Source organism: Megascapheus bottae, chromosome 12, assembly GCF_031878675.1.
Source record: "Megascapheus bottae isolate mThoBot1 chromosome 12, mThoBot2.hap1, whole genome shotgun sequence".
Taxonomy (NCBI): Eukaryota; Metazoa; Chordata; class Mammalia; order Rodentia; family Geomyidae; genus Megascapheus; species Megascapheus bottae.
This window is the reverse complement of record NC_143520.1, coordinates 12,112,460-12,126,727: the sequence shown is the minus strand read 5'-3', so window position 1 is coordinate 12,126,727 and position 14,268 is coordinate 12,112,460. Positions and strand designations below refer to the sequence as shown.

Below are 14,268 nucleotides of genomic sequence, written 5' to 3'. Positions count from 1 at the left end.
CCTCCTCTTCTCCTCTTCCTCCTCCTCCTCCTCCTCCTCCTTCTCCTCCTCCTCTCTTCCTTCTCCTCTTCCCTTTCTTCTTTCTCCTTGTCCTTCTTCTTCCTCCATCCTCCTTCCTCCTTCCTCCTCCTCCTCTTCCATCTCCTTCCTCCTCCTCTTCTTTTCTTCTTTGTGTGTGTGGGGTTTGAACTCAAGGCCTAGCAGTTATTTGGCTCTCTCCAGCCAGGCTTTTGGGGCATTGTTTTGGAGACTTTTCTACCCTGGCTGGCTTGGCACCTTCATTGTCCAGGTCTCAATTTCCTTTGGCATGAACCCTTGGTGCCTGGTCCTTTTGTGCTTCCGACCTCTCCCATACTTGATAATTGCATACAACTCACAGAAAAAGACTTCACTTATGGTTACAGATTCCTTATGAAGAATAATGGAAAATGGCACAGGGCATTGGTGGGAAGGAGCTCAAAGCTTCCACACACTCTGGGCACCACACCTCCCAGCACTTTCATTTATTCACTAATTCCATTGCTTAAGGGTTTTCCATTGCATACACATGATCGATTAATTGCTGGCCTTTGATGATTGCCTCCATTTCTAGCACATCTCTCCTCTCCAGAGTTGGGCAAGATGGAGAGCTGAAAGGTCCAATCCCTCAGTTACATGATTGGCTCCTCCTTAACCAACCAGCTCAATTCAGTCTAGAGGCTCACAGTGTTTATTAGCATAAATTCAGAAATGATTGAAAGGTACCAATAACAACACTTTAATCATCCAAATGATTGCATGGATTTTCAGAAGCTTTTGGTTCAGGAAGTAGAGACAAGGGCCAAATGTATGTTTTACTGTGTACAACATCACATGTGATTTCTAATGACTTCATTTATCACTGTGTACTATATCATCTATACCTCAGATGTCCTAGCAAGCCATCAGTTCAGAAAAATTACATCTGTAGAAGTGAAGAGTACATCTATTTTTTTTATTGCAAAGAATAGGCCATATCTCAACTTAGGGGTTAACACAGCTGGGTTCTGGAAGTAATCCTAGCTATTTAATGGGCTGAAATCTGAGAATCATGGTTCAAAGCTAGCGCAGGGATGAAAGTCAATGAGACTCTTAGCTCCAGTTAGCCAAAAAGCTGGAGATGGTGTTGTGGCTCAAGTGGTAAGGCACTAGGTTTGAGGGGAAATAAAGCTCATGGATAATACCCAGGATCTGAGTTTGAGCCCTAGGACTCCCCTGCAAAAAAACCAAACAAATAAAAAACAAAGAATATCAGCCCCTTCTTACATCGTGTTTCCAAGGAATGAGGTTCGGGTTACAGAACGGTTCCATGCAATCCATCATTGGTTTCTAGCATCCTCATCAATGACATGTTTAAGGTCAGATTGCTGGGAGTTCCAGCTGGCAAAAATGATCAGAAAGGTGTGGAGATGGCTTACTCACGCCCATGGAGCCTGGGACCTCAGGAAGCCCACCTCCTTCCACCCTTGCTCCACTGTTAAAACATACTCATGTCACCACCCCTAACTGCAAAGGAGGTTGGGAGTTCTGAGAATAGACTGATGGAAAACGAATACTTCCCACCACAGGGCTGGTGACTCATTGGTTCATTTGGCAATGACCTTCAAACATGGCTTCTAATTTGCCTTTCAGGAGGTGAACTCGGTGTACAGAATTCTGGCTGGGATTTTGAATATTGGGAACATTGAGTTTGCAGCTATTTCCTCTCAACACCAAATCGACAGGAGTCAGGTGCCCAATGAGGAAGCTTTGGAGAATGGTAATGATTTGCTTCCTTGTGCTCTGTGCTGTCATAGTACATATTTCTTTCACTCTGGTAATTTTCCAAGAATCTGTAGAATACAATGCAGCCGTGGCCATTCATTTTACTGCTCTGGATGTTTTCACTAACTATTTTAACTATCCCAAAAGATGTCCTGTGAAGTGGCAGTTCTTTTGAAAGCTGCAAATAGGTGTTCTTGTACATAAGATAATATGGCAGAACAACTGTGGGCAGTAGCTCTCCCACCAATTGCTTCTGAAACTAATTGGAGAAAGATAATCACATAACCAACTTAAAGTGCTAGAGACTTGCTTCAAGAGGTGAAGTAGCTCCCCCCACCCCCTGCCCCAAGCCAGATAGCCAAGCAAGCAGCGGACCTGAGTTCAAACTCCAATAGCTACACATAAAGAAAAAGACTAAAAGCAGTAGAGGTCAACCCCAAAAAGGTTTTACTATAATTAAATCATTTGGGGTCCATTTTTTTTGTGTGTGACTGAGCTCTACTCCCTTACCTTTTTCATTCATCACTGGTGTTCTACCACTACTAGCTCCATTTCTCTCCGTTTTGGTGGGTAATTGGAGATAAGCATCTTAGTGACTTTCCTGCCTGTGGTTTGAACTATGACTCAGATCTCAGCCTCTTGAGTAGTTAGGATTGTAGGCTCGAGCCACTGACTACCACCCCCTACTTAAAAAAAAAGGCCACCACTTGTGAAGAACTCTCAGAGCACAATGGGACCTTTTTTCCCTCCAGCAGGCTGCAAGTGTCTTGGGGTGAAAGGACTGGTTTTGCTTATCTTGACTTTGAAGTCCTAGCTCCAGGACTGACTGACTGAGGGAAAGGCCTCGTTCCCAGTATCATCCTCACTCTGTGTTACAGCTGCCTCAGTTCTCTGCATCAGCCCTGGGGAGCTGCGGGAGGCCCTCACATCCCACTGTGTGGTCGCCAGAGGGGAGACCATTGTTCGGGCCAACACGGTGGACAGGGCTGCGGATGTCCGAGATGCCATGTCCAAAGCCCTGTACGGCCGACTCTTCAGCTGGATGGTCAATCGCATCAATACTCTCCTGCAGCCAGACAAAAACATATGGCAAGTGCCTGGGAGAGCAGAGGCCTCGGAGGGCTGTCCTCCACCCGTGTCTTCTACAGCCTGCAAGAGGAAGGACTTGTACTTAGCTAGGGTTTTCTTTAGCAAAGTTCTCAGGCTCTCACCTTGAAAAGTGGCAGGAGGATTGGGAGTACGGAAGTGCTGTCTCTGAGCCGAGAATGATGGGTGGAGCCAGTCAAGTGGTGTATTTAAGAGAGGAACCAGCCAGAGCGGAATAAACCAGATCCACATCCAAACTAACAGCTTAATCAGCCACATGTTCTAAGCCACAGAATAGATCCTTCACATGACACTTTAGAATTAAATGGGACAGGCCATGACAAGTGCTAACACATACGTTTTCTTTCCTGATCACTGATTTCCTTTGCTGTGAAAGAATGGACACATTAGACTCCGAAGAGTGGCCTCGCTAGTTAGGTAGATGGAAGGATGTGTAGGCAAAAGCCAAGGCCCCTTCATTCATGCATGGAGCTTCTGACTTTGTTTCTTTTTGAGGCAGGCCTCTAACTCATGATCCCTCTGTCTCAGCTCCCTAAGTACTGGAATGACAAGTGTACACTAGTATATCTGTCTGGCTCTAAGTAAGATTTTAAAGGATTATGCTTTTTTTTTTTTTTAAAGTATACTGTTGAAGGATACAAGGCAAAAAAGGCATAAGATAAACACTTCCTCTTGCCTTGGAGGTGACAAGAAGCAGCACTTCCTGGAGGGAGGGGGAGGTAAGCCCGGGCGGTGAGGGATGCTCAGGAGCCTGTCCGCTTGAGATGGCTGTTGCATCTCCTAAAGACTAAGTCATCTAATCCCTCTCACGCAGTAGTGCTGAAGATGGAATGAATGTGGGGATCTTGGATATATTCGGGTTTGAGAACTTTCAGAGAAATTCCTTTGAGCAGCTCTGCATAAACATCGCCAACGAACAAATCCAGTACTACTTCAATCAGCACGTGTTTGCACTTGAGCAGGTAATGGGAGCTCTGCAGGTGACTGAAGCCGGTGGGGGAATGGGTCTCTGAGGGACCCACGGTGGGAGGTAAAAACTCTCCTAGGCTGACAAGGTGTAACCACTGGTGGTTTAGTCCTGTCAGAATGAACCATCTAAATTTAGTCTGGAAAAAAAAAAAGTCCTGATTTTTTTTCCACTTGAGTGGAGCTGGTGATAAGCCAGTTATTGAAATCTTACTTTGAAATTTTTCTATGTGAATTGCCCAGAGTGCTTTCTTTCTTTCCATGTTCATTCATAATATGAGTGACGGGGTCCATAATGACACAAGGTAAGCTTGAATTGAGGACATAGGCTCTTAGCACCTACCAAAGCCATGTCTTATTCCTATCTCTACACCAGACATCTCAGTAACTGGAGAGGAATCCGTAAGATGTCTAGGATATGTTCTTGGATTTCTAGCAGTGAAAATCTTGCCTTCTGAGCCTCATGCTCAGGAGGTGGTGGAGACACAGATGAGGGCTCCCTCTCTGTCACATCCACCTAAGCAGCAGAGTCAGATGGGAGCAGGCAGTACCCTGGGAACACATAAACACAAAGTTGCCTCCAGTTTCCACAGGATCTGGGCTCTTCTCCTTTCTCAGCTGTGTAAAACCTAGCTTTCCTTCAGTCTGGTAGCCTTTTATTTTCCTCCCTGGCAAAGCTGAGCTCTCTCTCTCTCTCTCTTTTTCTCTCTCTCTCTCTCTCACTCCAGTTTTCTAAATTTTAATGATTCTTTTACAGAACAAGGATAAAATACAAAATTGCTTGCCTTCCTTTCTTTCAAAAATTCTGGCTTATGAATTTCCATGTCTTTGGGAGATTGCTTTAGCTAGTTCAAGCTGCCTCAGACCATCTGTAAGTCACACTAAAGTACACGTAAAAGTCAGGCACTGGTGGCTCACATCTGTAATCCTAGCTACTCAGGAGACTGAGAGCTGTGGTTCAAAGCTAGCCTGGGCAAACTCTTATTTCTAAGTCACCATCAAAAAGCCAGAAGTGGAGGTATGGCTCCAGTAGTAGACACAGGCTTTGAATAAAAAATCCAAGCAAGTCGGGATCCAGTGGCTCATGCTCATAATCCTAGCTAGTCAGGCGATCTGAGGATCGCTATGCAAAGCCAGCCTGGGCACAAAAGTCCGTGAGACTCTCATCTCCAGTTAGCCACCAGAAAACCAGAAGTGGAGCTGTGGCTCAAGTGGTAGAGCACTAACCTTGAGCTGAAGGGCTTAGGAACAGTGCCCAGACCCAGCGTTCAAGCCCCATGACTAACCAAAAGATAAATCCAAGTAAAAGTGCCAAGCACTGAGTTCAAGCTCCAGTACATATACTTTCTCTTTCTCTCTCTTACACACACACACACACACACACACACACACACACACACACACACACACATCAATAAAACACATCCTGTCCCTTGCACATGTTCAAGGTTGCTGGGCCCAGGAAATCCAGGCCCAACTATCCTGGTAGTACCCAGGCCAGTTTGGGGATGGAGAGACTGACCTTCAGTTTCCCTCCAGATGGAGTACCAGAATGAGGGCATTGACGCCATTCTTGTGGAGTATGAGGACAACCGTCCGCTCCTGGACATGTTCCTCCAGAAGCCCCTGGGCCTGCTCGCACTCTTAGATGAGGAGAGTCGATTTCCCCAGGCAACGGACCAGACCCTGGTTGGTAGGTACCATCTGGAAGAAGACAACATGTGCCCATGTCCCCAGAGGGACTGCTTTCATGAGTTCACCCTGTGTGCTCTGGCTATGTGATGACCGGAAAAGTCTACACCCTGGTTTTCACATTTTTAATTAATTGTAATATTTTCATAGAATTTGTGGCTTAAAGTAATCCCATTGCCATTCTCCAACCCTCCTCTCCTCCCTATTCCTGCTGGCACAACAACTCTTACTCTATGTTGACAATTTTTCAGTATTTTCTCCCTTAGTTCTCACAACCAATACTTTGCTTCCCTTCCTCTGTGTGCTTCCATTTCATATCTTCACCTGCACCTGCATGTGCCTCTCATTCCTTCTGGTCCCCTGGTTTCCAGTCTCCCACTGTTTGGACAACTTCTCCAGGCCCCCCTTTCCTATCACTATGTGATAGTGATGGGACACCTTTGAGTATCCAAAGCCCTCTGTTCTTTCTCTGATGGCTTCTTCCATCTTGCCTGGTATTCACTTCTCACCTAGACTATAAGATACTTGGGGCTGGGGGGGGAGTGTCCCCATGCAAATGTCTCTTTAAGGCCTCACACCCTGCCGGCTCTCCAGTCTGACCTGTGGCAATGCAAAAGTTGCTTTCAAGGGAGAAGCAGACAGCTTCAAACCTTTGCCCTGGAAGGAAAGTTGACTAATGGGAGCAATTCATTACTAGGATTCACAGTGGTTTTCTTTGATTTGTAATGATGTCACCATTTGCCCAAATGAGGAGCAATCAGGGTCATCTGCTTCCCCTAGGAATAGTCATAGCTCCGTAACTACTCAACAGGGCCTAAGCTGCATGGAGTCCATGCTCTTATAGTTTTTAGAGATAGACAGAGAACATGCCAACTTAAGGCACAACCTATGAAGGTAAGTTCAGGCCTGCCCTTGAGCAAGTGATCTTTCCCCATCCTGGTAAGTTAGCAATAATTCAGGCTAGCATATAAGCCCTTCTTCTGGATCTCTCGTGGTACAAGGTAGGGAGGTGAGGTTTCTTTACTTATTTTTTTTTTTTTGCCAGTCCTGGGCTTGAGCTCAGGGCCTGAGCACTGTCCTTGGACTTTCTCAAGGCTAGAGCTCTACCACTTGAGCCTCAGCACCACTTCTGGCTTTTTTCTATGTATGTGGTACCAAGGAATCGAACCCGGGTCTTCGTGCATGCTAGGCAAGCACTTTAACCACTAGGCCAAACTCCCAGCCCCTCTTTACTTATTTTTATCTAGACAGTACTGGGATTTGAGTTCAGGGTCTTGTTAGGCGTGAACTCTACCACTTACTTGAACCATGCTTTTAGCCCCTTTCTGCTTTTGTTATTCTTCATATAGGCTCTTACTTTTTCCCCAGACCTCCTATTTACATTTGCTGCATAGCTCGGACAAAAAGCATGTGCCACCATGCTGAGAATATTTTTTTTAAAGATTTTATTACCATTGATTTTTACATCATATTTCAAATGTCAAATATTCAAGAAGGGAATCTCTATATACAATCACTTGGCACATAGATTTTAGAACATAATTAAAATTAAGCTTTTTATATGTCACAGATACATATTAATCTATGTAATAAAACAATATGTCTATAGAGTATATAGCCCATCATAGATTTTTATTTCTATGTAGTTATGTTTTTATCTCTAAGACCATGTCCATAACTTTGGGTACCCAAATATTGAGTCATCACTCTTGTACTGTTTGGATCTAATATCCACATATTATGGATACCATTCTTGGCTTATCTCACTGAACATGATTTGCTCTAATTTCATACACTTCTCTGCAAATGCCATCATTTTATCTTGGCTATGTAGAATTCCAAGACTATTTTTATTGGCTGAGCTGAGCTCTTACAAACTTTTTGCCCAGCTACCATTGGGCCATAATCCTCTGGGTTTTAGTCTCCCCAGTGGCTCAGATTACCTATGTGAGCTACTGTCCTTGGCCTGGATATTTTTGTTTGAGAGAACCAAAAATTCACATTCTAACTCTCCAACATGAAAATTGACAGATAAATTTGAAGACAATCTGCGCTGCAAATTCTTCTGGAGACCCAAAGGAGTGGAACTGTGCTTTGGCATCGAGCACTACGCTGGAAAAGTGAGTTGGGGGTGGGGAGCTCTCAGGCCTAAGTGTCCACCTTACTGTAAAGTGCTGCCCACAGGATTGCTTGTACATTTCCTTAAAACAAATTCTTCCTGATCCAAATCCTAACTCCCAAACTTTGTCACTGCTGCTGCTCCTGGCATAGAAGCAATTTCTCACTGGGGTAGCCCACAGAGATGGCGTCTGCTTGTCACCTGAAGGTGGGCCTAGAGCTGACAGCTCTCCAGAGAGAAAACACATTATGCCTTTCTCAGTGTGCTGCTGTGAATATCCATAGACTAAAGTCATTTGGAGATGGGAGGTGAGGCAGGAGGGCTATCTTTTAGCACTTTAAACATGCCTGCAGGTCACCAAAGATGGCCATATGGAAAAGGAACCCTTTCTGTAGTCCAGGGGCTATAGCTTTGCACTGCTAATGGGCACCTCCAGTTTTCAAGCAGCCAGTTCTAGTGTCAATTTCATGTTCCTGAAGTGAATTCATGTGGATCCAGGAAATTCTCTAGTCTTCTAGACACAGCTTGATGTTCTTGTATCTCCTATGAGAACCAAGTGGTTCCTGTGGGATTTTTTTGAGGCCCTGAATTCAGAAAATAGACAAGAGTTCAATGAAATGCATTTGAGACTATTTTCTTGATCCAGGATGTGTCCACATTATCAATCATATCTATATTATGACATTGAAGGTATTTTTTCCTGACTGGGTATTGAACAGAAATCCATTCCAATACAAGGAGGGGACTGCGTTTCTCTCTACCTAGTACTTGATGCAGTCTACTTTGGATCTTGGTTGAAACTGCAGACTAGTCTGTGTTTAACTGCTTTACTAATCTTAGCGCCAGTGTCTGGCTAGGTATTAATGTCCTTTGAGTCTGTGATACCAATGCCTACCTTGATCCCTATTCTCTCTGCCCTCTTCCTGTTCCATCTCTTTCCATCTTGTTCTTTCATACACTCCATGTATATTTACATACCTCTCTTCATCCCTTCTCTTTCTTGCTCTGTGTCCTTTGCTGAATTCATCAGCCATTCAAAAGTATTTTTAGACAAGAGATTTTTTTTTGTTCTATTACTTGTATTTGAACTCAGGGCATTATGCTCTTGCTTAGCCTTTTTTTTTTTTTTTTTTAAAATGAAGCCTGACAACTCTACCACTTGAGCCATAGCTCCAATTTCTGGTGGTTAGTTGGAGACAAAAGCTTCATGGACTATTCTGCCTGAGCTGACTTCAAATTGCAGTTTTCAGATCTCCTTCTCCTTAATAGATTGGGTTATAGGAGTGACTCTTTAGAACAGTCTTTAAAGTTTTTCTGAGCTGGATCTTCAGTGTTGTGAGAATTAAAAAGTGCTCAGCATCATTGAGTGAATACTCAGATCCTGTGAGTACCTAGGGTGAAGAGTCAGTGCAGCTGGGGTGAGCACGGAGCCTGTCTGCCAGGTGTGAGGCCCACCCACCCCCACTCAGCCTCTTTCGAGTCCTCTGCTGTCCTCTCCTCCTCCCCAGGATGGAGATAGTAATACTGGTTGCATAGGATGAATGCTTTGCATGTAGTGAACATATATTTGAACCATTATTCTAATATGATATGTCTCTGACAGAATTGTTTTCTTCAAAGACAAATGGACAAGAAGCCAAGATAAACTGAATTGTCAAAAATGACTCCTCTTAGCACTTACCTGGTGCTCTGGATTTAGATGTATCAAGATGATGGCTGACTAGATGATTCACTGATCAGTGTCTCAGGTGACAGAGTTTGTCTTGGCTAATTTGCTGCTTGTGGTCTGTGTTACAGGTGTTATATGATGCCTCTGGAGTTCTTGAGAAAAACAGAGACACACTCCCTGCTGACGTGGTTGTAATCCTAAGAACATCTGAAAACAAGCTTCTCCAGCAACTTTTCTCAATCCCTTTAACCAAAACAGGTACCTGGGAATCAGACTCCCTGGGACTTGTGCAAACCAGGAGTGCTTCACGGTCTGTGGCTCAGTCAATATCAGCCTCAGCTCACTTGGAATTATTGGGGAAAATATTTCAATTCCTGTGTGGCATTAAGTAAGGGAGCACAGCCAATCAAAGGTTATCTGACTGTGGCTCCTCAGAGATTATTTGGTTCAATTTCCCACCTAGTCAGCAACCCTGGCCCACCATCTAACCAACTTCCCTCCTGTCAGCTCCTGTGGAGTTGCTGTCAGTCCTCATGCCAGGAGACAAAACCGAGGCCAAGCATAGGAACTCACAGATTTTTGCTGTTTTGCCAAATGGATTCTAAATGGGACAAGCACCTTTGATTTACCTGGGATCCGGCTGCCTTTGCCTGGTCAGCAAATTCTCACAGCTTTAGTAGCCAGGATTTATGATTTTGAAACAATGTTTGGAAGAGACGTGTGTATGCTTCTTAGAAAAAGTGGGAGGACATTCTGCAGCAAGGAGAGTATTAGTAAGCAAATGCAGTATTAAAAGCTTGACATGAAGAATCCTATTTTTGCCCATGTGAATTATCAAGACTGAATGATTGATTTACCACAGGGTTTCAAAAACTGGTGTCATAGTGTATATATGTTTATTTGAAATAGGATAGGGAAGGGGGAAAAGCAAGATGAGGGGAGGAGGTGGAGGGAGGGAAATGGGGACAAAAATATGAGAAAGGGTAGCAATGTTTGTGAAGTAATGCACCTTCTATCTGCTGGATATAATGTAACCCTTCTATTAATTACAATAAAATATATTAAAAATAAATAAATAAAAAGATAAAAGATAAAATTAAAAAAAGAAGTGGGAAGAATCTACTATCTATATTCTGTCTGTCTGTCTATGTATGTATGCATGTATGTATGTATGTATGTATCTACTATCTATCTGTCTGTCTGTCTCTGTGCAGTCCTGGGTCTTGACCTCAGGGCCTGGGTGCTGTCTCTGAGGTATTTTGCTCAAAGCTAGAGTTCTACCTCTTGAGCTACAGGTCCACTTAGCTAGAAATAGGAATCTCACAGACTTGTCTGCCCTGGCTGGCTTTGAGATCTTAGCCTCCTGAGTAACTAGGATTACAGGTGTGGCCACTAATGCCCAGCTAAAAAAAGAATCTCTTTATCATCATTCATTGTTTCTCTTCTTCTCCTTATATCCCTCTTTAAATCCTTGTCATGGATACAGGGCCTTTGTGTTCCAGAAAAGAGTGACTACAGCTCTGACTTTCAGCACTCTGGAGTGTAATGCAAAGCCTAAGAAAAATAAAGCTACTGGATATAAACCTTGGGAGAGAGGGTGAAGCCAGGAGCTTAGCTTTCTTCAAGGTACTTCTGTAAACAAAGTTAGTAGCAGGGTGCCCACGGGAAAGCTTCCCTCCTGCTTCCTCTCCACATCCTTGTTGGGAACTCAAGGGACCTCCTGGGCAGGCTGGGCAGGGTTGGCCTGTGGTGACTCAGGAGCCTAGGCTCTTCCTCAGGGCATCTGCATGCTCAGGCATGGCCATTACTTAGGGACATACTAAAATCTAGTCAAATAACTCTTCCTCTGGTACTTACACTCTCACATTAACATAGATAATGACTTGTCTAATCCATTATACCTGAAATCTCCAAATTTTCAACCTTTGGCAAGATAGAAACAATTTCATAGTGAAGGCCACTAGGTGGCACTATGCAGAAAGCAAGGCTTTGCAAGGGGCAGTCTCTTCCAGGGTTGCCAGAATTCCAGAGTTGTGGAACAAAGAGGGATTTTGCTTTGCTTTGCCTTTCCTTTCCCTTTCCTTTTCCCTTTCCCTTTCCCTTCCCTTTTCCCTTTTCCCTTCCCTTTTCCCTTTTCCCTTTTTCCCTTTTTCCCTTTTCCCTTTTTGCCTTTTTCCCTTTCCCTTTTCCCCTTTCCCCTTTCCTCTTTCCCCTTTTCCCTTTTTCCCTTTTTCACTTTTTTTCCCCTTTCCCTTCCTTCACCTCTTTTATTCCGCATTATTTTTTTTCCCCCTTGAGCTCAGGGCCTGAACACTGTCCTTAGACTTTCTCAAGGCTAGAGCTCTACCACTTGAGCCTCAGCAGCACTTCTGGCTTTTTTCTATGGATGTGGTACCGAGGAATCAAATGCGGGTCTTCATGCATGCTAGGCAAGCACTCTACCAGTAGGCCAAACTCCCAGCCCTTTATGTTCTTTTATGTGTATTTTTTTTTCTATTTTTCTTTTCTATCTTCTTTATTTTCTTCCAAAAAGATGAGAACATTTACTTTCCTTTCTCTACTCTACTCAGGAGAACAAGGATTTAAAAAATTGGGAACAAGTAGATATCTTGACAAGCTCCTTTGTATTCCTAGAGTTAGATGCATGTTGTGCAGAATAATTGATTTTGAAATCCTAAGTTTTCTTTCTCTCTACCTTTTCAATATAACTAAGGAGCCACACAGAAACATCAAGACTAACAACACAATTCTGTTTTCTTTTTCTGGAAGTACTCGTGTAAAATGCATTTGATTAACAAATACAGAACAGCTTCTGGTGAGAAAGCATTAGTCAGGCTCTAAGGAACTACAGTGGTAACAACTGTCCCATAAAGCAGCAAGAACTTTCTTCGCCTTCACTTTCTGTCTAGAACAGGGCAGGTATTAATTTATCTCTGTATAATGATAGTTGTCCACAAACTTGTTTCAAAGGGATTGCATACCCTGTGCTGGAATGTCAAAACATTAATTTTCTAAAATTTAAAATTTTCCATATCTATATTTTTGTTTGTTTTCTTTTGTTATAGATTTCATAGATCACCAATATAGACTGTTTTTATTTCGGTTCATTGGGCTTGAATTCAGGGCCTGTCTCTGAGCTTTTTAGCTTAAGACTTTGAACCACAGCTCCACTTCAGTTTTCTGATGGTTAATTAGATAACTTTCCTGCCCAGGGTAGCTTCAAGCTGTGGTCCTCAGATCTCAGCCTCCTGAGTAGCTAGGATCCAGGTGTGAGCCACCAGCGCCCAGTGATTATGCTGCTTTTTGTTTGTTTTGGTTTGATGTGTGTGGTGTGTGCACGTGTGTGTGTACTAGGGCTTGAACATAATGGCTGGGTCCTTTCCTGTTGCTTTTTTATCTCCAGGCTGGTGCTCTATCACTTGAACCATGATACCACTTCTGACTTTTTGGTGGTTAATTGGAGAGAGTCTCATGGACTTTTCTGCCTAGGCTAGCATTGAAACTTCAACCCTTGACATGGGTTTGAACTTGGCCTGGGTGCTGTCCCTGAGCTCTTCAGCTCAAGGCATGGCCCACTCTAGAGGTTAATTGGAGATAAGAGTCTCATGTCCTTTTGTGCCCAGGCTGGCTTTGAACCTTGATCCTCAGATCTCAGCCTCCTGAGTAGCTAGGAGGTGTGAGCCACCATGCCCCCCCCACCAGCCTGTGAGATTCTTATCTCCGATTAGCCACCAAAAAAGCCAGAAATCCTGTATTAGCATCAATGGAGACATGGTGCTATACGTAGGTGTCTTCTAAATGGAATAGAAGAAATTCTAAGCCAGAACAGAGACAAATGAGTTCCATATCCAAAAATACATCAAGAATGATAAAATGTCCATTTGAAATAGGTTTTTAAATTAATATGTGGAACAATAAAGGCATTATGTCTATATAAGTGAAAGCAGAAGAAAAAGTCAAGGAAATCTCATTGTTCAGTATGACAGAAGATAGGCTTCTGGGAAGAAAATGGCCCCATGGAGAAAACTGGTCAGTGTGGTAAAGAGGCAGGCTAACCCTGGGTGAATAGAACTGGAAGGCAGAGGGAGGTGAAGGGGGTGATTACATGGATAGGGCACAGAGGAAGGACTCTCAAAGCAGGAGGAGGGGCATCTAAGAAGAAAGCAAGAGGGGAGAGGGGTGGCTGGCTACTGAGTAGGGGGGTGATCTGAGCTGCCAGAGGCAGTCAGGGTGGGCTCGCTCTAGGATGAAAGGGAAATTTGAGTAAGGGTGGTAAAGACTGACTCGTGAGAGCTAGGGTGTAGCCAGGGAGTCTGTGTGTGGAGATGTGCATGTAAACAGATGCTGAACAAATATTTTCATATTATTGCTCTAGAGCTACAGTCCTGTTTGAATTGGTGTTTGTTTTTAAATAAGGGTTGAAGTTGCAGTTTATTTTCCCCCAAAGTGTGTTCAAAAACCACTTCCTAAAGTAACTATTCCTTCTCCATTGAATTGTTTTTGTACCTTTATGACGAATCAGTTGATTCTTATATGCAAGCCTGGTCCCTCGATTCATGAAACCACCATTTACTCACCAACTGGTATAGCTTTACAGTAAGCCTTGCATTCAAGTACTGTTCTTCCTTCCTCTTTAATCTTTTCCTTGGTGATTACATATACATTGTAAGTTTAAAATTTCAATTTATCTGTATCTTTAAAAAATTCCATGAGATGATGATGATGATGATGGATTCTGGTGTTGGTCCTACACTTTGAACTTGGGACCTCACACTAGTAAGACTACCACTTGGGCTATTCTACTTGGTCTTTGCTGGAATTTGAAATATATAGATCAGTAAGAATTGGTATGTTGGGCCAGGAGCTTGGCCTAGTGGTAGCGTACTCGCCTAGCATGCACGAAGCCCTGGGTTTGATCCCCAGGACCACATAT

General features: G+C 43.5%; 1 protein-coding gene across 1 annotated transcript in view; it reads left to right on the top strand.

Moving 5' to 3' along the window:
* Positions 1 to 14,268, top strand: part of Myo3b (myosin IIIB) — a 222,622-nt gene that overhangs the window by 13,824 nt on the left and 194,530 nt on the right. The window contains exons 7-12 of the mRNA XM_090343066.1: positions 1,651 to 1,777; positions 2,661 to 2,871; positions 3,704 to 3,851; positions 5,395 to 5,548; positions 7,579 to 7,667; positions 9,464 to 9,593. Coding sequence (XP_090199192.1) covers positions 1,651 to 1,777; positions 2,661 to 2,871; positions 3,704 to 3,851; positions 5,395 to 5,548; positions 7,579 to 7,667; positions 9,464 to 9,593 — 859 coding nt within the window. The remainder of the gene's footprint in view (positions 1 to 1,650; positions 1,778 to 2,660; positions 2,872 to 3,703; positions 3,852 to 5,394; positions 5,549 to 7,578; positions 7,668 to 9,463; positions 9,594 to 14,268) is intronic.